The 25946-nt window shown below is 36.8% G+C and overlaps 1 protein-coding gene across 2 annotated transcripts in view; it reads right to left on the bottom strand.

Annotated features, from left to right (window-relative positions):
• SYT9 (synaptotagmin 9) overlaps positions 1–25946 on the bottom strand; it is a 192144-nt gene that overhangs the window by 102449 nt on the left and 63749 nt on the right. For both annotated transcript variants that reach the window (XR_013757974.1, XM_079105734.1), the window contains exon 3: positions 16313–16859. Coding sequence is in view for 1 of the 2 variants with exons in the window: in XM_079105734.1 (XP_078961860.1) it covers positions 16313–16859 (547 nt within the window). In the remaining variant the exon portion in view is untranslated. The remainder of the gene's footprint in view (positions 1–16312; positions 16860–25946) is intronic.

The following is a 25946-nucleotide window of genomic DNA, read 5'->3' on the forward strand; positions in this document are numbered from 1 at the left end:
ATTCGCATTTCTACCTCAGGCAATATTTCTGAGCTCTCGTCTAGTATACTCAACTGTTTTTTGTTTTATTAGACTTGAATGTTTCACAGTTAAATTTGAATATGTTAAAAATAGAAACTATTCCAAGAAATAATAATAAACACCCTATTCTTCACCTAAAGGTTCTCATCTCATAAATACCAACACCTTCCTTGAGGTTGCTCATGCTACAAACCAGAAAATCATCCATTTTTAACAACTCCCTTTTCTCAAGTCTCAGAGAAAATCAATCACTTCTGACAATAAGAGTGGGGAAGGGGAATAAATAAACTCTCACATTCTAAACAATTAAAAATAGGGATAAAATACCATATGAAACAATGGTTTACAAGTCACTGGACATTAAGCAATGAAGATATGTGATCTTGAGAGACAAGAAACAAAAGCGGTGAGTCCTCTGAAGGCCTAGCTCATTACCTGCAGTTTCCAAGACAGAACAAATAAGGGAACCCAGGCAGAGATAGTATGCTCCCTCAGTCAGGAAGTAAATTTGGGAGTCTAGAGCGGTCAACTCAGCTAGAGTTTTCAGGTCAGAATACTAGAGGAAAAAAAAAGAAATAATAATAATCAGTGAGCTCCAGAGAACTGTATTATAAAACACTGTTGAGGGAAATTGAAAAAGATACACTAAATGTGATTGGGAAAACTTGATATTTTTAAGCTTTGAGTTTTTTCAATTGATTTTATATTCAATGCAATCCTAATCAAAATTCCCAAAAGATTATGTGTGCATGCATATAAATAGACAAGACGATTATGAAATTCATATAGAAATGCAAAGAACCTAGAAAAACCATAACGATTTTGAAAAAGTAGGTCAAAGTTGGAGGACTTACACTACTTGATTTCAGGATTTACAAATCTATGACAATCAAAACACTGTGGTTCTGGAATAAAGCCAGACACATAAAGCAATAGAAAAGAATAGAGAGCCCAGAATAGATCCATATATATTATCAATTGACTCTCTTTGAGAGTGCAAAAGACATTTCTGGATTAAGTATAGTCTTTCTGAGAAATGGTATGAGAACAATTGGATACTATATAGAAAAAGAGCATTCATCAATACCTCACACTGTATAGATGCATACAAATTAACTCAAATGGGTCAAAGTCATAAATGTAAGAGCTAAAAGTATAAAACTTCAAGAGGAAAACAGAAGAAAATCATACTGTATAAATTTGGATTAAGCAAACATTTCTTTGACATGTCACAAAAAAGTACACTCTATAAAATATAAAATTGATGAAATGAACTTGAGCAAAATTAAGAACTTCTCCCTTCTTAAACACAATGATAAGAGAATTAAAAATACAAGTCATATCTTGGGAGAAAACATTTGCCACCATATATTGATAAGTGACCAGTATTCAGAATATATAAAGAACCCTCATGACAAAATAATAATAAAAAGTCTACTAAAAATAGACAAAAGATTTCAATACTTCATCAAAGATAAAGAGATTATAGATTAACATATTTAAAGATGCTCAACATCATAAAGAAATGCAAAACCACCATGAGATTCCACTTCATACCTGTTAGAATGTCTAAAATTATAGACCAACCCTACCAAAGACTGGTGAAAACGTAAAGAAACTTGAATCATCTCACACGAGTAAGAATGGTCTAACCATTTTGGTAAACAGTTCAGCAGTTTCTTAAAAAGGTAAACACAAAATGGACAGACATCTTTACCCTGTGTATGATTACACGAATGGTATGACTCTACATCGTGCACAACCATAGAAACGAAATGATGTACCCCATTTGTGTACAATGAATCAAAATACAGTCTGTAAAAAATTTTTAAAAATTTTTAAAAGGTAAAAACATGTCTACCATATGATTCAGTCATTCTATTTCTAGTAACTGTATATGAGAAATAAAAACATATATTCAAACAAAACACATGAAAAACTCATGGTAGTTTTATTTGTAATATCCCAAATTGGATGTAAACCAAAGGTTCACCAACAAGCAGGCAATGAATAAACAAAGAGTGAGTTTATCTAAGCAATGGAATCATATTCACTCATAAAAGAACTATTAAAACACACAACAAAATGGATGAATCTCAAAATAATTATTCTGGTTGAAAGAAGCCAGCCCGAAGAATACATACTATCTGATTCTTATTTATATAATATCTTAGAAAAATCCCAAATAATCTTTACCCTATGTTCATGTATGATTACATGAATGGTATGAAACATATCAACAGTTGCCTGTGAATCGGCATTTGGGTGGCAGGGAGGGGAGATTGGGGGAGGCTGCAAAGGGGCACAAGGCAAGCTTTAGGGAAACAAATATGTTCATTATTTTGATTATAGAAAGGATTTCACAAATGTATACATATGTCAAATATTGTCAAATTGTATACTTCAAACATGTGCACTTTATATCAATCATTCCTCAATAAAACTGCTTTAAAAGTTTCTGTAATCTGTCACTTTTCTTTATGTCTATTACCATTACCCTAGTGAGAAACACCATTTCCCTCCTGGCCTTCTGCAATAGCCTGACCTTTCCCACATGACTGCTCTTGTCCATTTTGCACTGCAGCCAGACAGATCTTTTAAGAAGACAAATCTATTTGTGTCACTTCATTGCTCAAAATCCTTCAAAAACTACTCATAAAATAAAGACCCCACGACTTATTCTTGCTACAAGACATTTCTTAATCTTACTCCTGCCTAAACTCTAGTCTCTCTTCTATTTTGTTTCCCCCTTTTCAAACACTCTGCACTTTTGGCTCCTGGCCTTACCCCAATTTTTCCTGCCTTTGGGACTATACTTGTCCAGTTCCTTTGCCTGAGACTTTGCCTTTCTCCAGCAAAATTCCTAAACTAAACTATCGTTAGTCTCAGTTTCAATGTTATTTCCTCCAGGCATCCTTCCTTGATGCACCAGGCCAGGTTAAGTGCAGCCTGCAGCATTCATTTATGTCTCCTTCACAGCATCAATCATACATAGAAGTAATTATTCATGAAATTTATTGTTTACTATTTGTTCCTTCTTCCACACTCCCATCTCCAAAGACCATAAGACCAATGGCATTTTATTTAGCCATAAAAAAGAACAAAATTATGACAATTGCAGGAAAAATGTATGGAACTGGAGATCATAATTTTGGGTGAAATCAGCCACTCTTAGAGAAAAAGTACTGTGTTTTTTCTCTCATATGTGGAAGCTAGAGGTGGTAAAAACAGAGGGGAAAAAAAAAAAAAAAGACACCATGAAAGTAGAAGGGAAATCATTGGGTAAAGGGAGACAATGAGGGGAGGGAGGAGAAAGTGTGGGGAAGTGAAATTGGTCAAATTACATTTTTATGTGTGTATGAATATGCTGCAATGAAACCCACATTTTGTATTATTAATATGCACTGTGTTTTTTATCTTTTTTTAATTTTATTTTTTTATTTTTACAGACTGCATTTTGATTCATTGTACACAAATGAATCTTTTCATTTCTATGGCTGTGCATGATGAGGACTCATACCATTCATATAATCATATACATACACAGGGTTTTTTAAGAAAAGGAAAAACAGAAAATTTTGATGAATTGTCTTCAAAAGAGAAAAGAAATGTAATAGAGGGTTGGAGGTGTAGGGTGCACACACCCTGGATTTAATCCCCAGCATTAAAAAGAAAAAAAAAAGAGAAAAAGATATGCAATAGAGGAATCTCTTTCAATATTAAATACTTTAAAAACCAAAGTATTGGACTTATAAGAGAGGGTTTAACATGGCTGAACTGATAGAGCAGTAATTTTTTTAAAAAGTCAGTCATGCTCATTTTAATGATATGTATATTCTGGAAGTTTTATCTCCAGACAGTTAACAGAGTAGGAAGATGGAGATGAGGGTAGAGAGGCAAAGCTTTGCAGGAAATGAAGCCTAAATGACCACTAATCCTGTGCTACCACGTCTTTAGCAGAGCAGTGGCCTAGATTCTCCAAGTAGCTGAGCACACAGGGCTGGGAAGATAAAGACTGCAAACGTGGCCACTCTCCAAAGCAGCTTCCAAAGAAACAGCCTACTCCCCTGCCTCTTACTCCCCCACCATGTTTATTTAGACTCCCCTTAATTAGAGCATTTCAGCATGGAAGCATAATCCAATCTGAAGGAAAATTTCCCTGGAGAGCCATCTGTCAGAATTAGGCTACACTTAGCTACTGGACAGTGAGGCTATATTGTAAATACCACAGACTGCTTCGATTCTCGAAAGGCTCAAAACTCATTTTCCAAGCAAGTAAATGCCAATCCTTGGGAAAAGACTTTCTGTCAGGAAGCTAGCTTACTATTTTGGACAGTAATTCTTCCACAGGTAGAAGATCATTAAATGTAATCCCAGGGAGACACTACTAGTCTCACCTTTCTTCAGAGATGAAATTGCTGTCCTTGCCAACTCTATTTAAAGTTCTTCTTCAGTTGTTCTAGATCTATTGAAGATTTCTTTTCCTATCTAGCTTAATTCTCCCCATGTATTTATCCATGGAATAACTTAACTGTGTAAGGGGGACCCAAGTGGAGTCCACTTCTGCTCCCAGCCTCCCTCTCAGGAGCAGCCAGTTTACCATGAAGACGCCTGCCCTAGGTACCCACACCAAGGTAGCAAGTAGACTCTTACCTAGGAAAGGAGCGTGTGGCATGGTAGGTGGGGGGAAGAGGGTCCCTTCTCTCCTCCATAATCTCCCTATATCTCAGAGGTCACCACAGTCAAGGTTCCTCCTGCGTCCACATAATCCCTTTCCCATTATTCTGTTATGCCAACTGTTGTAGACATCTCTGTGCCAGGCCCAGATCCACTTGACCTGGCTAGTGCATCCATTCCTTAACTGTGTGAATGGTGGCTTCTAATAGTTCACGAGAGCATCCTCTTTGGAAGGATTCCCTTCAGCTGACAGGAGTCACTTGAAAAATGGGCATATTATTACATCCTCTCGCCAGGGATAGTCTGAAATCCCCTTGTCTCAGGGTATGATACCTCCATAGTGCCTCATGATTCACAGTTCTCTGTATAAATGGGCTCAGGGCAGACTTTAGCTGACCCACTGCCATCTTCTCTCACTCTTTCCCATTATCTACCTCTTTCCCTTACTTCCTTATAGGTTTCACTTCAGCAAAGTTCCTCAATAGACCCTTGTATAAGAGTCCTTCTCAGCAATTCTGCTTCAGCAATTCCAATTTGAGGTGCATATGCTATACTAGAGCAATTTTCATTTTATCATATTTATTCATTCATGCACACAAAAAGTATTTTACTTTATACCTCTTAGGTTAAGAACTGAGGGTACAGTCACAGACTTTATCATCACAGAGCAACTAGTCCAGTGGAACAGACAAAGATACATAGATAAGTATCAGAATGGATTTTTTAAAACTCCAGCTATATCTTGCTTATAATACATACACATAAAATATAAGGATACAGGGCATTTGGAAGTAAAAGAATAAAAAAAAATTATATCAGAGAAAACTAACTTAAAAAATCTTATAACTCTATAAATACCTAAGTATACTTGAAGGCATAAAGTATTTCTCTAGATAAAAAGAGAAACTTACTAATAACAGATTTATTATGGACAGAAATATATAAAAACCACTAATATCATAGCTTCAAATTGATATAAAACAAAGTTGAAAGGACTACCTAGAAAATGTTGAAAAGTCATCATTATGGTAAAGTTTTCAAAAAACATTAATATATGAAACTGAAAAAAATCAGTCAAGATGCTGATATAATATGTTAATTAAATTATAATCAATTTCTGGAGCTGATTACTTAGAAATAACGCTTATACTTAGAAAGTGGAACTCAGTCTGAGGGATACTAAAATAGAAACTAGGTTGGACCTAAAAAGGAAAAAAAAGGATGCTGATATAATCCATCATCTTTTCAAGTGTACATTTATAAAAACGTAAATACATATATATAAAAAGTTAAAAAATTAAAATTACTAGCCTAACATACAAGTAATTAGAAATAAACAAAATGATAAAATCTAAAGAATAAAAAGAAAACAAAACATAAAAAATAAATTAATTAGAATCAGCAAAACTAAAAGTTGGTCCTTTGAAAAGGCTTATAAGACTAGAATCCGTCAATGATACTGATCAAGGAGAAAGAAAACAACAAATAATCAATATTAGAAATGATGGAAAGAACATAATTACAGATGAGGCAGATAATAAAAACAAGAAAAGATTATGAAGAAGTTCAAGTCAATACGTTTTTAAAATTTTATTTTGTTCGTTTGGTTGTTTATATTTTTGTGGTAATGGGGACTGAACCCAGGAATACTCTACCTCTAGTCTACATCTCCAGTCCTTCTTACTTTTTATCTTGAGATAGGATCTTTCTAAGTTACTCAAGCTGGCCTTGAACTTGCAATCTTCCTGTCTCAGTCTCTGAGCTGCTATGTGCCACTGTACCTGCCAGGTTAATACATTTAAAAAACAGATAAAATAAATTCCTAGAAAAATATGTTACCAAAATCTACTCATGAAGAAACAGAAAATTTGCATAGTCCTATAACCATCAAAGAAATCGAATAAATTTTCCCCAAAGTAAATACCTGACCCAGAAAATTGCAGTGTATGTTATGATTGAAAAGGCTTATTTTAGTTTTATGTAAAGTCTTCAAGAGAATAAGAAAAGAAAGAGTGCCCTATAGTTTGTTTTTAAAGACTGTATGTCTTTGAAAATAATTGAACAACAGAGAACAATAAAACAGAAAAACAGGTTGGTTTCACTCATGAATTTAGTTGCAAAAATCTTTAACAAAATGTTATCATATAGTTCATAAACATATATTCATGTATATCTATGTATCTAAAGAAGAACACATAGTGAACAAGTTGGATTTGTCCCAAAAATGTTTCATGAAAATTAGAAAACAGCTATATAATATGCCATTTGAAAAGAAAAAAGGAGTAAAACACATGCTTACCTCAATAGGTTTAGAAAAATAGTGTAACAAAATTCAACATCCATTCAGGTTTTCAAACGGTTTATTTACTTTAAAGATTAGAAGCAAATCAAGGATTACTATATTGGCCTTTGTGTTAAGAATCCTAATAAGTGCAATAAAATAAGTAAAAAGAATAGGAGAGGAGGAGAAGTCAAGAGTTAAAGAAGAAAGAAGAAATAAAGTGGTCCTTATTCATGTATGATATAACTGTCAATGTATAAAATGCAGAAGAATCTATGACCAAATTATTAAGGCTTAATAATTATCAATACCAAGGGTTGTGAGAACACAGCTTAAGATGAGCTTATATGCTGCTGGTGGGAATGTAACCTGGTCAGATCATTCAAAGATATATTTTTCTTTGATCTAGTGACTCCATTCCTAGGTATATGCCCCAGAGAAATTCTTCACCCATTTACCAAGAGACATGTATAAAAAAAGTCAATAGTAACATTTTCTGAAATAGAAAAAAAGAATAAACTATCCATTGGTAGGAGAATAGATGAATAAAATATAGTACACCATATAATAAAATGTTAAAACACCACTGTAAAAAAACTAATTAAACTAGTTATGTACATGAACATAAGTGATTCTAAAAACATAAACCTGGACATAGTTTGCAGAAGAATACATATACTATAATTTCTTTCACATAAATTTCAAAAACAGTCAAAACTAAACAACATATTTTTATACGGTAAAATTATTTTTAAAAACAAGGAAACCACAGATATGAAATTCAGTATATTGAATATCTCTGGGAAAGATTTTGGAGATAGATGAGGAGCACCAGGAAGCTTCAAAGACACTGATAATTTTGTATCTTCAGCTAAGTTCTGAATTGACTGACACTCACTTTGTTATTTTTAACCATATGCATACATTATGGATTTCATTTAAAAAAATCAAATGCCTTGTCCTGGCAACCATGCTAAGATAAAAGCTATCAAGCCCTCTTTGTCAGAGACTTACAGCTTAATCCGTCTCTTTCTGCAGGTGTTCTGTCCTCAGCTCAGCCACTTCTCATTCCCTGTAAACCATCAGGAGGAGTACATGTTTGAGGGACCATGAGTGGGAAAACCGACAGGATGACATTCATGAGAACACAGTTTGGTAGATCCCAGTGGTGGTCAAACTCCACTAAGATCCATGTTATAGAAAGAACTTTCTACAAATCAGCTCCCTTTTCTCCTCTATATCCCTACCCTCCAGCCAGTTGTTATTCATTTACACTACTGAACATGACATAGACACAAAATCATCTGATAATCACTTACGACATAGAATAATGGGATTAAATGGGATTCAAATTAATAAACTTTTTCAATCTCAGAGCCTGTCAGTGCTATTTTCAACTGTGAAGAACAAGCATCCTGGGCATCTCTGACTATTTATACCCTCCCCTGCCTGAGTGATTCCAGGTGTTCACCTCTACCAGATCTGGAAATGGTCTGAGACCTATGGAAGACAGTACAGGGAAATAAACATATCAGTCACTATAAAATACTGAAACTTCGCAATGGCTTATAAAGTCAAATTTTGATGGAAATATGTTTTTTAATTATTAAGATTAAAAAAATGTCTATTTTATACCACTCCTTTTTCTGAACTGGAATTTATTAGCACCTCATAACTTCTGTCACCATGTAAAAACCTGGCATCTTCTCCAAATCAGTGTCTAAATGAGATGATCATAAGTCTCAGAGCAGTATCGGAACCAGTGTCTAGGCAGGCCAACAAGAAAGAGACTTCTGAAGTGCTTCATGCCTATTTGCCAGGGAGCAGAGATAAATGTCAAGGGTACAGACCTAAAAGCAACATTCCTCCAGTCCATAAATCCAGGCTCTCTGAAAGTTTGACCTGCCCCAGATGCCACCTTCTCTCTTATTGACTGACAAAATTCCGACAAAGATGCATTATATTATTATTGATCTGGCTTCAGTAGCTCAGAGGTTTAATTAAACTATCATTTTTACACTCAATAATTGCCATTTTGTTTCTCCCCAGGAAAGCATGAAGATTAGTTTTTATTTGAATGCTAACATTTATAAAACTCGTACTCTCTTTGGAGGAATAAAAAAAAAACTAAAAGAGATTAGTTTATAGGTTCAGCTCTGTATAACATTCTCCAACCTAATTCATCCTTAGAGCCGCATCAAATAAGCCTCCTCAAAGGAGCTTCATTTTATTTGGCAAGTGCTTATTATCTCACTTCTAGACCCTATTCTAGAGGCCGGATACCAGCAGTGAACAAGTCAAATTTGGTCTTTGGACTTAAGGAACAGTCTTCTGGGGAGAAAACTACAATTGAACAAACACATAAAAGAATATATTTTGAGTAAATGACAGAAGTAGAGTGTCATGGAAGCAAATACCAGAAAAGCCTAGCCTAATGCAGGGCTCAAAATAGAGTTCTCTGAGGAAGTGGGATTTAAGCTAAGATCTAGGAGCTTAGTAGGAGTTAGCAGGTAAAGGGAGGAAGAAATAAACCTGCATCTGTGATCATTTTGAGGCACTTTTCATGAACAAACTAAATTGTCTATTGAAAAACTTAAGTCTTAATTCCCACTTGGCCATTATTCAGTCCTGTAACCCTGGCTAAATCCCCGAATGGCCCTCCACTTTGAGTTACATGATAAATGAAGATTTTAGGTTGCAGGACCCTCTAGAGTTCTATTCAATTGCAAAGCAAGCATATGATACATTGATTACTGTTCAGTTAGTGTAAGTAAAAATAGCTCTTTTGAACAAGCTTCAAGCAATATAGCCCTGTTTCCAGCTAATAGGGCAAATATTCACAGGAACTTCTTTTAGTAAAAACACTGTTATAATTTTTTTTTTTTTTAATGTGTAGTAGAGCTGATGGGACAGAAACGGAATCTTTTAGTGGCCAGAAACAAAAAGACAGCATGAATTCAAAGAAGTAAGTAAGCCCTTCAGTTCACAGCTTGAATGGAGGTAAATGTGACTCTCTGGTGTTTAGTGGCTTATGGGCTGGTGTTTAGAGGACTGCGGGAGGATCCTCCTGCATAAAGTTGGAGTCCCAAAGCCCAAGGGTCACATTCTTAAAGAATAAACAATAACAGAATTTCTGCCTTACATAAGTAAATATTGGAGTACATGTCTGTCCTGGACCTATTTTAGGTACAGAAGAAAAATATGTCTCCCTAACCAGTTTCGAACCATTAACACAAACCTGCACTTACATACTTGAAGCCTATGTTTACCCTATCTCTTATCCAAAATCACTCAAGCTCAAATGTTAAACTTTTCCATACTGTAGTTTATTTAGGTATCTGATAGAAATAATCTTAAATCATTGAATGACTGCACTTTAAACTCAAGCCTTGAAATTTCCTAGTGACAAAGTTTCAAGCTAGCTGAGCTTTCAGTCCCAAATTTAAATAAAGAAGCAGCAAGGCACAATGAGTTAGAGTCAATGGAAATGCAAATGAATCAGAGGTGCAGACACTATAGCTACTAAGGTTATGAAAAAAGAATACAAAAATAACTATGGATGGAATGGTGAAATAAATATATGTGTATATACACACATGTATATAAGCAAATTGAAATTATGTTGAGAAGGAGAAGAGACAAATGTTAAAACATCTCAAATAACGGAAAAAAGTAAATGAAAAATTTTCAGAACTGATCAAAGGAAACAAGCCCAGATTTGGGTATCTCAATATATCTCCATTAGGATAAATAAGAACAAATGCCCAATTAGCAATATAATTAAACTACAGAACACTAAAGAGAGAAGTAAGATCTAGACAGCAATAAGAACGAAAACTGACATACAAAGTAATAAATATTAGGTTAACTATGAACTTCTCAAAAAAAATGGAAGTCAGAAAACAATGGAATAACAGCTTTAGAATGCCAAAATCAAAGTAATTGAGAATTTCCTGCTCCTGAATTTTTATTCCAGAAGAATAAGAATAATCTAATAATAAAGACAAAATAAAGACATACTCAGGAGCTACAGCTTTCAGCTAAAGGTTATTGCCAGTCTATGAAACAGGGAAATAAATACCCCAACTTCATTTTCCTCCCTTCCTTCTGTCTGAAGCTAAGCAGAAGTCAGACACTGAGAGAGTTCTTTCACTGTAAAGAAAGAGAAAGAGCAGAAGTCAGACACTGAGGGAGTTCTTTCACTGTAAAGAAAGAGAAAGAAAACCCCTAAGTCTCTAAGGGCACTGAGCAGCAATACAGGGAAGGCACCCAAAATAATACCTTACTAACTTTATAAAGCAAATATTACCATGATTCCAAACCAAACAAGGACAGTACAAGACAGTAAAGTACATGCACTCATGCACACAAATGCAAAATGAAACACTGGCAAACTTAAGCATCTTATAGAAAAGGTAATGTATCAAGGGAAGTCTCTCGCATTCTAGGAATATAAGATTGACTCAAAATTAGAAAACTGATTAACATAATTGACCAAAATAGGAGATCAAAGTGGAGGGAACTCACAAAACCACGATTTAATAAAACAACTATTTGTGATAAAAAGTCATAACTAGTAATAGAGTGATCCATTCTTAACATGATGAAGATACCCACAAAATGTCTATAACAAAATCATACTCTATGAAATGTAAGGACATTCCATCAAAATGAGGAACGAGTGAAGCCAGGCTGCTTTCATGTATATTATTTAGCATTGTACAGAACTTCTAATCTGTACATTAAATAACAGAAAGTATAGAAAAATAAAAGGTACATATTAGAAAGCAACAAACAAAACTACGTACTAATTGTAATTCGTACGTAACTAATTATTTGCAAAGAAAATTCAGAAGTCTACAAATGATAAGAATTAATAAGATTTTTACAAGATTGCCAAACAGAAGACAAATATGCAAAATTTCAACTATGTACTAGCAATAGAAAGAAGGTGCAATTTTAGAAAAGGTAACATTTAAAATAGCAAAAAATTAGGTACTCAGCAATAAGTCTAACAAGAGACATGCAAGACTCTCATGTACAAAATTAAAAGGTTGGAATGAAAGACTTTAAAGAAGAACTAAATAAATGAAGAGATACCCTATGGTCATGAATACAGAGACTCAATATCACAAGAAATGTAAAATTTTCCTAAACTACCTAAGAGACTTGAAACACGTCCAAACACACACCGGAAAAAAATTTTGCTTAACAATGTAACTCTAAAATTGATAAGAAAAATCAAGTGTCAGTCAACACTTAACTAAGGGAATAGGCTAGTGATTTGCTCTTCTAGGTATTACGAACTTTTCTAAAACAATAGTAATTTGCAATGTGTGCTATTTATAGATAGTTAAATAGAACAATGGATAGAATAAAGAATACGGAAATAGATTCTCTATATGTGGAAATCTATATAGGACAGAGCATGCACGGTATATTATTGGGAAAATATGCCAGAAAATTATTTATCCATTTAGAAAAAGAAATACGGATACATTGCAGACTGATGATCTGTGTCTCCTTATGTTGAAGCCCTAATCTACAATGAGATGGTATTTGGAGATGGAGACTTTGGGCAACAATTAGATTTAGATAAGGTCATAAGTTTGAGGCCCCATGAAGAGATTACTGTTCTTATAATCTTGAAGAGGAAGAGAGACCAACGCTTGCTTTGTCTCTACCATGTGAGAACACAGTGAGAAGGCAAGTCAGGAAAAAGCCCCACCAGGAGAGGAATTTGCCAGAACTTTGATCTTCAACTTCCCAGCATCTAGAACTATGAGAAAGTAAATGTGTGCTATTTAAGTTACCCAGTCTATGGCATTTTATTATTCAGCCTGAGCTGACTAATGTAAGATGCCTATATATTACACTATACAAAAATGCCATTCCGGGGGTGGGGGTGAAAATTGTATTTGCAAAATCAAAATTTTAAAGCTCCTAGTTGAAGAGAAAGGAGAAATGTTATGATATAGGGTAAGATCTCTTAAAAAGACAAATATGTGCTAATTTACAATAGGAAACACCAACATATTTTATTACTTTGAAGATAAGAACTTCTATTTATCAAGACACCATAGAGTAAACACAAAGACAACCATACACTGAGAGATGGTGTTTGCAGTACACATAATCAACATAGGATTGAATCCAGAGTATAAAACAAGCATATGTGAATCAATATGGAAAAGAAAATGATAAAAGGCAGCACTCAACAAGCACTTCACAAGAAAGAAAACATGAATGACTTATAAGCATGAAAAGATGATCAACCTTGGCAACCAATACCAATAACATATCATTGTACACACATATTAATCAGTGTGACATGTGCAAATGGAGCATTAGGAAGTGCCACATTCCACCAATGGGAGGATCAATTTGTACAGTCACTGTAGAAATGAGCTTGCCACTACCTAGAAAATTGAACACAAGTATACCTTATCTCTATCACGAATACGTCCTAGAGAATAATTGTATGTGAACCAGGAGATGTATGCAAAAATTTTCTCTATGATATTATTCAGAACCACAAAAACTAATAACAACCTGAATGTTATCAGCAGAAGAATACTAATTTGTCATATATTAATGCAAAGGAATATTATATAGCAATGAAAATATCCAAATCACAGCTGTCTCATTCATTTATGTCGTTAAATACTATAATCAACACTGAATGGAAAAGAAAGTCAAAGAGTTATGAGAAGCAGAAATAGACAAAATCTAAACCTATATCATCCTAAATATATACCACAATATAAATAAAATTTGGGATAGTGTTTTCCTCTTGGGCTAAGAGGAAATGTGGAGACAATTTAGGGTTAGCAAAAATACTGGTAATATTCTATTCCTTAGTGGGTTCATGCCTGTTCATTTAATTATCCCTTCATTAATCTGTGCATAGCATACTATATTATATAAATGTACATTAAAAAGTTGAAACTTTGGTAAATCTCAGGTATTTATGTTCAGTCTCCATACACAGTCATATTTAAAAAAAAAAACACAATCTCCAATAATATCTTTAAAATATATGGAAGATTATTAAATAATCTCTAATTCCATTCTCAGGACCTCCCATCTCTGGTGGCTATTCAAAGGTCTAGATAAATGCCCAGAAGTTTTCCTCCTTGATAAATAATCTCACATTCTTCTTAACTCTATAGAAAGCCACTATTTTCCAAAATTGGACAGGAAATTCTTAGTCCCAGGAAAGTGCCACAATGGTCAGAAGATCTCTGCAGGCTGCCACTCTGTATTCCTGCCCCCTGGGAACCTGCTTCAGGAGACCCCTAGGGAATCAGTCATTTCTAGATGTTTATCAGCCCCTATATGCACAGTATTGCTCTCTCCACAAAGTCTCCAGAAGGCAACTCACAGTAGGATCCACACTGAGCTTTCTAATAACCTCTTCAGCTATTTTATGGAATCCATCAGACAGTGGAATGAATCTGACTTAACATTCCTGTATACATATGTGAACATATCACAGTGAATCTCATCATATATATCCGCAAGACATTAATTTAAAAGAAAACAACTATAAGTAAATAGCAGAAGGATTAGTAGAGTAGAGGGAAGGGAACAGGGGGTGGGAGGATAAAAGAAGTACTGGGGATTCAATTATAACAAATCATATTCCATGCTTTTATAATTATGTCAAAATGAATTTTTTTTGTCATTTATAACAAAAAAGAACCAATGAAAAATAAAAAAAAAGTATATATATAAATTGATATCTCACTAGATGGTGTGATAAATCCCTCCCTTAAATCCCTCCCTCCCCTCCCCTACCCTGAGTTCAGACCTAAGCCCAAGGCTCATCACTGTGGCTGGTAGTGACTCAGCTTCTTTAACCAAAGGAACTTGGTAAAATGTCCCAGTGAGAGGGTTAATTCTTAGGCCACTCATATCTACAAGCAGCCTGACTAATGTGTTTTTTTAAATCTTCTCAGCTGCCTTCTGATTTGGGCAATTAAGGTTTGGGAGACAATTCTTTCTTTCCCTAGCATCCATTTTTGGGTTTACATACATCATAATCTTTCAAGAGAAAGAGGTATGTTCTTACCCCAATATTCCAAATCACCTTAATTTCACCGATTGCTATTCTCTATACCTTCTCCAGCTTCCTCTTTTCTTTCTCAACATTATGACAATGGCCAGAAGAACTCCGTGCTATGCTATCCCTATCTGAATATCAGGACACAGCTGGCACTAGTACCTTCTGGCCTGTGGAGAGAGGGTGTCCCATAAAATAGCCAAAGTGAGGGCAAATCCCCAGTCGATAAAAGTCGTTGAGGATGGAGGATATTACTGGGGGTATCTGGTCACTGGACAGAGCTTTGTGTGTCCTTATCCTGAACAGAGTGAATTTTTCTCTATATATAGGCTCCAAACTCAAGCTGGATCAATGTCATAGATAAGCGAGAATGGTGGTACTTGATCCCTTTGGACGCTATGCTGGCCTCTGAAGGGCTTATAAATAGGACATCAAGCTAAAAACGTTGTCTCAAGGAATTTGGATGGGTGAAAGAAACAAGAAGCCTTAAAATATCGATTACCTAAGAAAGTACGACTTTCCCTTCTGTTTTTGTAATGTCAATACACCTTGGCAGGAGAGGGTAAAGGATGTGAATGAAGTGAAAATATTGCCTCTATGATTCCATGTTTAAAATGTAAATATGGACACATGGACCAGTACATAGCAACTCTGTCTTCTCTCCTGGGCCGTAAATTGGATTTGACCTTCTAGAGATCAGTTCTGCTATTATCTGTAGTTTCTTTTCAGACTGACCTACTTGTAACTTTGATTCTCTGAGTTTTACAAAATGTGGTGCCAACTCTCCTCAACCATTCCCACTTCCAGGGTTATAGATGAGGATCTGATCAGGGAAGTGCTGCTGAGTCAACCTGAGAACACAGGCAAGAACCCAGTGCTCTCAGAGCTGGGCTGCAGAATATAGTGAAGAAGATGCTAAGACCCACTTAGCACAAACAACCTAAGAAAGCTCTAAAGCAAAAGTGGTGAGGAGGACAGATATCTGCTATCCATTAGGGAACAGTTAAGGATCAGAAAGCTGAAAAGAGAAAGTGGGATCCTTTGATATAGCTTTCATGAATAATTCTTGGAAATTTCGAAATGCAACTTGATAAAAATGTGTCTCTGGAAAGGCTCAAAGAGGCTCTAGAATAACATCTATAAAAACATAAACATGAACTTTATACTCTGCCCCCCAAATAAAATAATATGTAAAGTAATCTGTTTCCATGCTCACCAAAAAGAACCCCTGCACTACCCGCACCCCAATGAAGAAATGTTGGACTCACGTTAGTGACATATTCAATGTCCTTCCAAAGGATGCACTCCCTGGGGAAATCAGCCAGGTCTAAGAAGTGATCCACCACCACTTGGCCGATTAAATCGTGGCGAGAGAACCTGTCAAAGTCATACACAGAGAAGTGAAGTTTCCGAGCCTCAAGGTCATTGTAGGGAACTGGGAATAAAAACACTTCATCAAACACAGGGTTAAGGGTCTTTCTGTGAACTTTAGTCTGGTGTTTTGTTTTCCGATCAGGAAGCAAATAGATCTTGACGTAAGGATCTGAAGTCCCAGAAAAGTCCTTGGCAGGCAAATTGACAGCTTTGTGAATCTTCACTATGAGCTGCTCTAAGTCGCAGTCATATTTTAAAATGAAGTTCAGTTTCCCACAAGCTTTGCTGTTACTCCTTCTCCCATCATCATTATCCAGTGACCTCTGCTTATATAACTCGGGTTTAATTCTACCAATTCCAGTCAACTGTTCCTGTTTTTGAAGCTGCTGGATATTGAAGTCCGGGTTTGACAGGTTGAGTTGTCTTCGGATTGAATTATGCCTTGAATGAAGAGCAAAACAGAGTGAAGTTATAACCTCATTAGCTACGGGTCTTTCAGAAACCTGTGTCTGGAATGTAGGTAGCTCTTATGTTATGTTAAGAGCTTAGATCTGTGGGGTTTTTTTTTTTTTTTTTTTGGCCTAAATTCAAAATGCTCATCAATGTGAGTAAGCTGCTCCCTAAGGCTTGAAGCTCAAAATTGAGGCTGGTATCAGGAAATGAACTTACTAACATGTGACCTTGAAGCTTTAAGGGTTTAATGCACTTTCTAAACTGTCTAATATGCCATTAAAGAAGCTTATCTGGCAGGTGGGATATAAAGATTTGTATGGGCTACTTTAAAAATAAAAATTATTCACCTTTATAGATAATATCCTGAAATTGAAATACTTAGCTAAGTGTTGTCTAAAAAGAATGAATGCATCTTTCTCTAAATTACATAGAATTTTCTGTCATTGGCTTACAGCCTTGTAAGGAAGTGAATCCTTGCTGGTTCAAATCAAATAATTTCAACACAAGAGCACAGTTTTTGCTCATGTAAAGTTGTATATGACCCGGATGTGTCTGCCTGCAGGGATCATGCTGGCTCTGACAGGTGTAAGAGACAAACAGCACTGAGATTGCTTTTGTTGTACCGTATGGATTATTAGTGATCAGGAGGTTTCATTTCTAAAATAAACACTAATGGCACCAAAATTAAAGGTGAACTCCTATATATGCAGATAGGGATTAAGTTAGAGAAGGCTGGATGCTGACATTTGCAAATTAAATATTTGCCAGTGGAGTCTACTTTTCATCCTATATGCTTATTGGTTTGAGTTAGAAATTCCCCTTAAATTCTCTTTAAAACCTGTTTTATCTGTGGAGTCCTCGCAAGTTGAAAGGTTTTGTTTTGTTGCTGGTGTTCTTGTTGTTTGTTTGTTTTTGATACTGGGAACTTAACCCGAAGACACTTTACCACTGAGTCGCATCCCCAGCCCTTTTTAAAATTTATTTTGAGACAGGGCCTCCCTAAGTTCTGAGGCTGGCTTTGAATTTGTGAGCCTCCTGCCTTGGCCTCCCCAGCTGCTGGAATGACAGATACGCACTACCTGTGCCTGGGACAAAGTTGTTTTAGGTTATTTTTGCTTGTCTTCAGCTCAGAGTTTAGTCTTTATATTATGCTATATGTAGCCACTCAATAACCTTAAATAAAATAGTGTCTGCAGTAAAAGGGAACAGTCAGGATGTCTCTGAGGGACTAGTAAAGAGGTGGTATTGTCTTTAATTCTTTTCTTATGACTACGTTGTGAAAAAAAGGTGGGATTAACAGACCTCAAAACATGTTTGAAATTATTCAGCCTCACAAACATCACAATGAACATTCATCTTCCTCCTGAAATATCCTCCTCATCGCTAATTAGCTGTGTGGTACAAGAGCAAGAGCACAGTCACAGAGCCACCACTTGTATTTGACAACCAACATAGTTCTCAGCAAGCAGATACACCCCAGTTACAAACATTCCCCCATGTGCAAAAACTGTGTGTTCTGAAAGCTGTGGCTGCAAGACTTCAATTTCTTCCAGAGAAATCCACATTCTTCAAGTTTCTCTGCATCTGATGATTTGGGGGTGCTGGGAGGCAGATGCTGGTAACTGACCAAACTAGTTCTCCACACCAGTACAGTCAAGCCATTCCCTTGTCTAAAATTGGAACTAGTGTGGTACTAGAGTACAGCTTTTATCTTGCTCTTTTGGCCTCTGTGGACAGAAAGAACTGTCAGGTAGCAGCAAATACCCTGAACCTATACAGAGGCGAGAAGAGGATGATATCAGTTGTGTCGTCTGCTACTGATTTTTCCATATGGGCTAGCTCCAAAAAGGGTCCTGCTTTGGTACTGAGTCAGTTCCCACAAACCTCAGTAAGGACTAGTTAATAGGACTAATTGTGGGGATCTGTATGGACTATTCTGGGTGCTGTTTAGTTACTGATGCTGATTTATATAATATAAATGAACCTTCAAAAACTACTGGATGCTCCTTCTCAAATTGAAGTCTGATGTAGTGATAATCCTGTCTCCCAGGCCCAGCTACTCTGTGGCCCTTTCCTTCCTGGGTGACGGCCAAGTAGAGTCTCTGTGAATGTCACCTTTGAGTTTTTTTTGAGAACTGGTTATAGATTCATCACATCACAGCAAAGTTTTGTCTTAAATCTTGTCTGTAGAACTAAATCTACCAAGTAAATTTAAATTTAAAATACATGGATTTGGCTACTTAGCAATGAAACATATTCTGTTGTACATTTTTCTTAGACATAAAATGTGAAGAGGAATTGGTACTATATGTTCAGCTCTTGCTAACCACAATGGATTGCCAACAGTTAGAAGGGGTGAGGTGGAAAGGGCATCATAGAAAGATTTGTACTTCAAAGGCCAAAACAAAATTTCATTCCAAGTACCTGATTGCCCAGGAAGTCCCATATTCAAAATTCCAATACAACCAAAGATTCTTCTTAAAAACCAATCACAAATAGGAATACTATTACCTACCAAATGTATTACATGATCATGTCCTTCCCAATATTTTTCTCCCCATTCAGAATTACTACTGGGCAAATACTTGAATCCCACTGTAAGGTACTGGCTTAAAGCAGATAGCAAATACTAACCAGGCATGACAGTCTCTCATTGCCCTGGGCTCCTTTCAGGAGGCAGTGAGTTTACTGGAGTTGGGGGAGGAGAACAGAGAGGTTCAGAATAGTCAGAGAATCTGGGTAACTTGGAACTTCCGGCATAACAGCTAGAGCTCCAGGGGCTGAGAAATGAGAGTACAGCATGAAGGCTGCCCCAGGGACACAAAGGAGAAGATGAGGTGAAAGCAATGGAAAATCAATATTCCATAGCTTTCAGAGGCTACTAAAATGGAAGCAGGAAGAAAAAGCGAATCCAAAGCAAGAAGGAGGAATGATCCAGAACATAGTGTTATGACCCCAGCTCTCTCTACCCAAAAGGAGGTGGTTCTAAATGGTCAATGGAGATGGTCTTTGAGTGCAGTACACAAGAGGTTCCCAGGGTCAGAGTCTGGAACTTTAATGTCACAGAGTGATATCAATTATGATACTGAGGGACTATGGTAAGGGGGAATCTGTTCAAAACAGTTTTGTGAGTAGATCTGGGGATCCTGGATTTTGGTGTTCTCAGGACTTAATGTGCACAATGAATAGAAAGAAAAAAGTAAACCCCAAGGATGGTGGGAGAAGGAGGTAGAAAGCCGAAAGATGGTCTCCTCTAAGTAAGTTGCCACAGAGAAGTTGGATGCTGGGATTTAAACTCGGCTTCCTCCACCTCTCACTCACTCTCAGGCGCAACAGAGGCTATTTCTCCTGTCATGGAAGAGACAGGGAAAAGAACTTAAGGACTGAACTCGGCTGAGAAATAACAAAGACCTGAATGGGAAGATCTGGGGTTGAGCCTGATGAAAGTTTGAGTTCAAAAATAATTATAAAATTTGTAAAGTGGGTTTCCCATAATAAACTCCAAAACATACTTTTACACCTGAAGCAATCTAAGTCTTGTGCTGAGCTGCAGCCATGGGTCAGGAAGGGGCAGGATCGCAGAGACAGAAAGGTTTTCCTCCTCTCCTTTCTTCCCAGCTCTAGTCTCAGGCCCTGACTCATCACCCAAATAGCCAACTACGTCCATCAGATCTTAAGAAAGAGGACATTACTGCAATTCAATAAATGTGAATATGCAAAGGAAGGTGTTAAGTGGAGCAGAAGTTGCAGAGAAGCAAAGTCCATGCCTTGAAGGAAATAACAGGTCAGGCTGGCAAGGAGATGGACCTCCAGGATCTATAAAGCAGGGCAGATGGGGATAAGTACTGACCGGAGGTTAGAGAGCCTGAGAGCAGAAAGGGAGAATGAAAGGCCTCTGGCTCAGGACGTTTTCACGGAGCAGATGGTACTTGACCTGGGCTTGCCTATTTAATTTGGCCTCATCCTTATTCTCTTTCAAACTGATGCTGTAGACTTCGAGAGAAAAATTAACTGATTTTCATCTTGGTCCCAGCTCTCTAAGAGGATCTTCAGCTCTTTGACCCCAGCAGTTTTCATGTATGCCCAGTTTTCACATATACCCCTTTACAGAGCCTGGATACATTCCAGACTCTGCTAGAACCAGTGTTTAGAATTCCCAACATCCCTTTCATCTCTGGGTTTTAGGTGCGACCATGGACAAGGGCACTCTCTCCCACATTCCTTCACCTCGGTGGCCTCATCTCAGAGGTGAAAGCTGACCTATCCTTTCCCTGGTTCTGGGGCACCGTGTTAGCCAGGCTTCAAGATCCAAGGACAGAAAAAAGAGAAGCAAACTGTGAGTCCAGAACCATCATTGGCTTCTTTTCTACATTCCAGTCAAGGCAGGAAGTGTGGAAACAGTGGAGTTAGACCCTGTTTACCTTCTCTGAAACTCCCCTGGTGGTGGAGAGATGAGAGTTTGGTTGTTCTAAACCACAGCAGACACAGAAGGGGAGGTACTAGACAGGGTCAGTTAACACACTGCAAGGGCAGGAGGGAACAGGAACCTGAAGTTTACTTGGCTTGGGCTTCAGGGTCTTCTCCAGTGAATGAGATAAGGAAGGCATCAAGCACCAGGCCTTAGGGCCAGTGGAGTAAGGGGGTCAAGTGCAATTCAGCACACTGAAGCATGACCTGCTCTTCACACCATTTCCCAAGTTAAAAAGGTTTGAAACCTTGGCGTCATTTCCAAATACCATTTCCCCCATAACCAATGAGACTCTTGCCCACCACTTTCTCTACAGTAACTCGTATCGTCTGTCTTTCCGTTCCCACTGCCCTCAAGACAGGCGTGGACTGGCCCTCTGTACCCACTCTTTACCCTACCCCACGTATCTTCTGCATTCACATTAATCTTCTAAAGAGCAATGTGAGCACTTTGATGTGTGTAACTGATGCTTTTCTTTTGGGTCTTTGAAGGAAGTGCTAAGTTTTTTCTAATACCAGAACCTAATAGTGAATTTGGCACATAACAGATGCTCAGTACATGTGTTTACAGTAAATATATGAACACCATGAACATAACCATTTCTGAAAATTAAATCCCAGTAGAAAAAAAATGAACAGTTCCATCTAGTTTCAGGGTCTCATGGAAGTTGGGATAGGTCTAGGCAACTTACATTTTTTAAGTTGTCAGTTTATTAAATCTGAAGAAATAACTATAAGTGATTAAGAAACATTTTGCTCTCAACACAAAAACATAGCTTCACAGAAAAGTGCTACTCATAATTACAACAAACTTAATCTTTGTGTATTACTTATGTGAGTTGTGGTCATAAGGGACCCAAGTTTAAAATGTGATGGTTATCTTCTTTCGATCCTGTCACTGCATTTCTGTACCTCTGTGGATTGCTTAATTCAAAAATAAGGTCAAAAGTCTAAATGGGAGACTCTTAATGAATGTGAAGCCTGAGATAAATGGCCTTCTGCCAGTCTCACACCATTATGGGCCCTACTCAGTTTATACTTCTGGCCATTTGCCATTCTTGTCAGCAGAACAAGAGTAAAGCAGCCTGCTATTGATCAATGTATTCTGTCAGTCATTCATGGAAAAAAAGTCTGCTATGTATCAGGCAGACTTAAACGGCTGTGATCTCTGATTCCAAAGAATTCTCAGTCTAGTGGGAAGTATAGGCAATAAATAATCACATAGAAAGAGTGTTCAATGTTGTGAAGGAGTGAAAAAGCCAGTGTGAGAATTTAAGAGTGGGAGGGAGTACATTCTTCAGGTGGGGTGTCAGGGAGACCTTTGTGGGCAGGAGACATTTTTGCTAGGACATTAAAACTACAAAGGATCCAGGAAGGGCAAAGATAAAGGAAAAGCATTCCTAGCTGAGGGAACAGGACATGAAAACATCTCTAGGCAGGGGAAGGCTTGGTACACTGAAGGAAGCAGGAGAGGCTAGTGTAGCTGGACTGTGATGAGTTTTCTATAGGCAACACCTCCTACAGAGTCCATGTAGACAGCATGTGCTGGGTTTGCAACGTGGAAGACCTAACAGGAGGCAAGGCTCTGCCAAGACCATGCAGGGCCTTCACAGACCTGATGAGGAGTTTGTGATGTGACCAGTCAGTTTTCATAGAACCAAAGTATTACACGGGAAATTTTAGAAGGCTTAAAAAACCAGAGGGATGTTCATCTAGAGACATAAATCAGGAAATAGATGGGATGGCCTTTCAAGGTTCCTTTTATTTTGGAGAACCAGAGATTTTCATGTATTCGGAACAGAGCTCTTTATAACAAAGCTCTGGTACTGAAAACTGAGAAAATTAAGATGTACATTTTCAACACATTAAATAATTAATATAAGAGGGATTTTATCCAAGTTGGAAAGAATTAACAGGAATTTTAGATAGTTTTAATAGTAATTGAGCTAACTAGACGTAGAATCTTATATGCTTGATCTTGCAACAACAAGAAGTCATCCTGACCAGAAACATTTTTGAAGATAAAACAAAGTTCATCATTAGGATATTCCAAATGGTACTAGTATAAGTCAAGTGTATACAATTTGAAAAGGCCAGCTGAAATTAAGATTTCCAGTGTAAGTGCTATGTCAGAAGCTATACCAATCATGGTGATAGGGAGAATGTTCTTAAATGGGAATCTAAGTCATATGTGCACTGAACCAGGGATATGTCCTCAGAACCCTGCAACAAGTGATAACTGCTACAGGACAGAAACAGTGAGAAAGGAAAGGACATAATGAGAAAGAAGGTAAAAGAAATAATGGCTAGAAGAGCAGATCACTCAGGGTCATTTCAACAAGGAATACTTTCCCCCTTCTCAATATGTTACTTAAAAAAGAAAGTTGAAAATGTTTTAGTGGTGCACACCTGTAATCCCAGCAGCTCGGGAGGCTGAGGCAGGAGTATTGCAAGTTCAAAGCCAGTCTCAGCAAAAGCAAGGCACTAAGCAACTCAGTGAGAGCCTGTCTCTAAATAAAATACAAAACAGGGCTGGGGATGTGGCTCAGTGGTCAAGTGCCCTTGAGTTCAATCCCAATACCCATTCCCCCAAAGAGTTTTGGAGCATGAAGGAAATTTCATTCATTTTCCCTTTTGCCTGTAAAAAGGTAGGGGTGTGTGTATGAGTGTATGTGTATCTGCATGTACGTGTGTGTTCTTATAATGTAACACAATCACTAAAGAATTAGAGGACCTTACACTACTAGACAAAGATGTGTATTTGCAAAGAGAACTCTTAAAACTAGGTCAGTAGTAATTTAGGTATGAATGTTTTAAATGCATAAAGATGCAAATTCATATTTAATACTAGGTCAAATGCAGTGAGAAAGAGTTTAGTTTTCTGAGGGCAATTCAGCTATTGCTCAACCTAACCTGATATTGGCCATCAGAAAAGATAATTTAATTGCATGTCTCCAAAACTAAAATAAATCTAAATGTAAAATTCATTTTACAGGGATAATTCCTTTGCTTTTCTCTCTCTCTATTTTTTTTCTTCTACCCAATTTCTACAAATCAGTGGGCAAGATAACAGTGGTTTTTCTCTTTTAAACAAATTATATTCTTGATACACAGGATATTTATATATTCTTCTAGAATAAATATGATAATTATAGTGATATTATTGCTATCAGTTTATTACAATTATATGGCAGAGAGCTCAGTTCAAATCTAATAAAAACAGTGTTATCACCCTGTATTGGAGGAACCAAGACAAGATAAATTATATGCAGAAAAGAACCAAATAGAAGGCAATTTCACTGGAATCCTCATCTAAAAGGCTCCAGGTCTTAAAGTATTGAAAGGATTTTATTATAAATCTGTACCACTGCATGAACTCCATGATAGCATCAAACGGAGCTCTAGTTATATTTAAGTCTTAAATCTGAAGAGAAATCCTAGTGATAAAATCTGAAGGTTTCTTGTAAATCAAATGGCAAACAACCACCCATTTCCTTACAGAGGAATATTTTAAGTTTAGCTCTTTGATTCAGAATTGGAAATGATGCTAAAACAGGTTTCTGAAAAAATTAAACTGTAAGCTGTCATATTCCATCCCCCTGAATGTGAATGAGCAGAGCCTCTAGGATAAACTTGATTAACATAGAAAAGGGTAAAATCTTATGTCTGCTTCTATAGAATAAAAGATTTTTTGAAACACCCCCAAACTGTGTTCATACTGTCCAAATAACAGCACATGCTATTCCTCTATCACTCAAGCAAATATTTTCATTATAAAGAAAGTTGCTTCTGTGTCTTTTTTCCTAACATCTCTTATTAAAACTTGGCTGTTATGTGCAGTGATTTAGATTTGGCTCACCTTTGTGCAATCTGAGTCAAGAGAGAGGCCTATCTCAATGACAACAGTGATGACAATAATACAAAAAGCAAAATGGCAGCACTTACTAGGAGCAGACCTGTGCGAGTGTATGTTGTCATTTCATTTTCAAATCACCTGAAAGTTGGTATTATTACTATTTCTTTTATAAAAAAGGAAATAGCACATATGGAGGTTAAGCAATTTGTTCAACATTTCACATACAGGTAATAATAGGTCAATTCATTAGACCCAAGAGCCCATGATTTTTATTACTCTCCTTCATTATTTCTCTACTGTTTAAGAGCACGAAGCAACCAAACAATTGAAAAAGAGTGACCCAAGGTCCAGGTACTCTTGTAGACCTTACAAAAGCTGAAGATGGACAAAGATCTCCAGCCATATTGTGGAGTCTGAAGAGAGTCTACTTGTGACTGCTAGGCTACACCAGAGACACAGTGAATAAATTCTGCAGTCCTAGGAGAGCAGCAGGAAACAGTGAGAAAAAGTTCAGGTTCTAGTGTTGGTTGAACTACAGTTCAAATCCTGATCTGGGTACTTACTAATATGACTTTGTTGCTTGATCTTCTTGACTTAAAGTTTATTCTACTGTAAAAGAAAAATGATAGTAGCTTCCATATCAAAATTTTAAGTTAAAATAATGCACATAATGTTTGCACATTATACTAGACACATGAGAAGTTCTAACAATGTTAGCAATTACTTTTATGGACTTGGTAGACTAAGTAGAG

This window comes from Sciurus vulgaris, assembly GCF_902686455.1.
Source record: "Sciurus vulgaris genome assembly, chromosome: 11".
Taxonomy (NCBI): domain Eukaryota; kingdom Metazoa; phylum Chordata; class Mammalia; order Rodentia; family Sciuridae; genus Sciurus; species Sciurus vulgaris.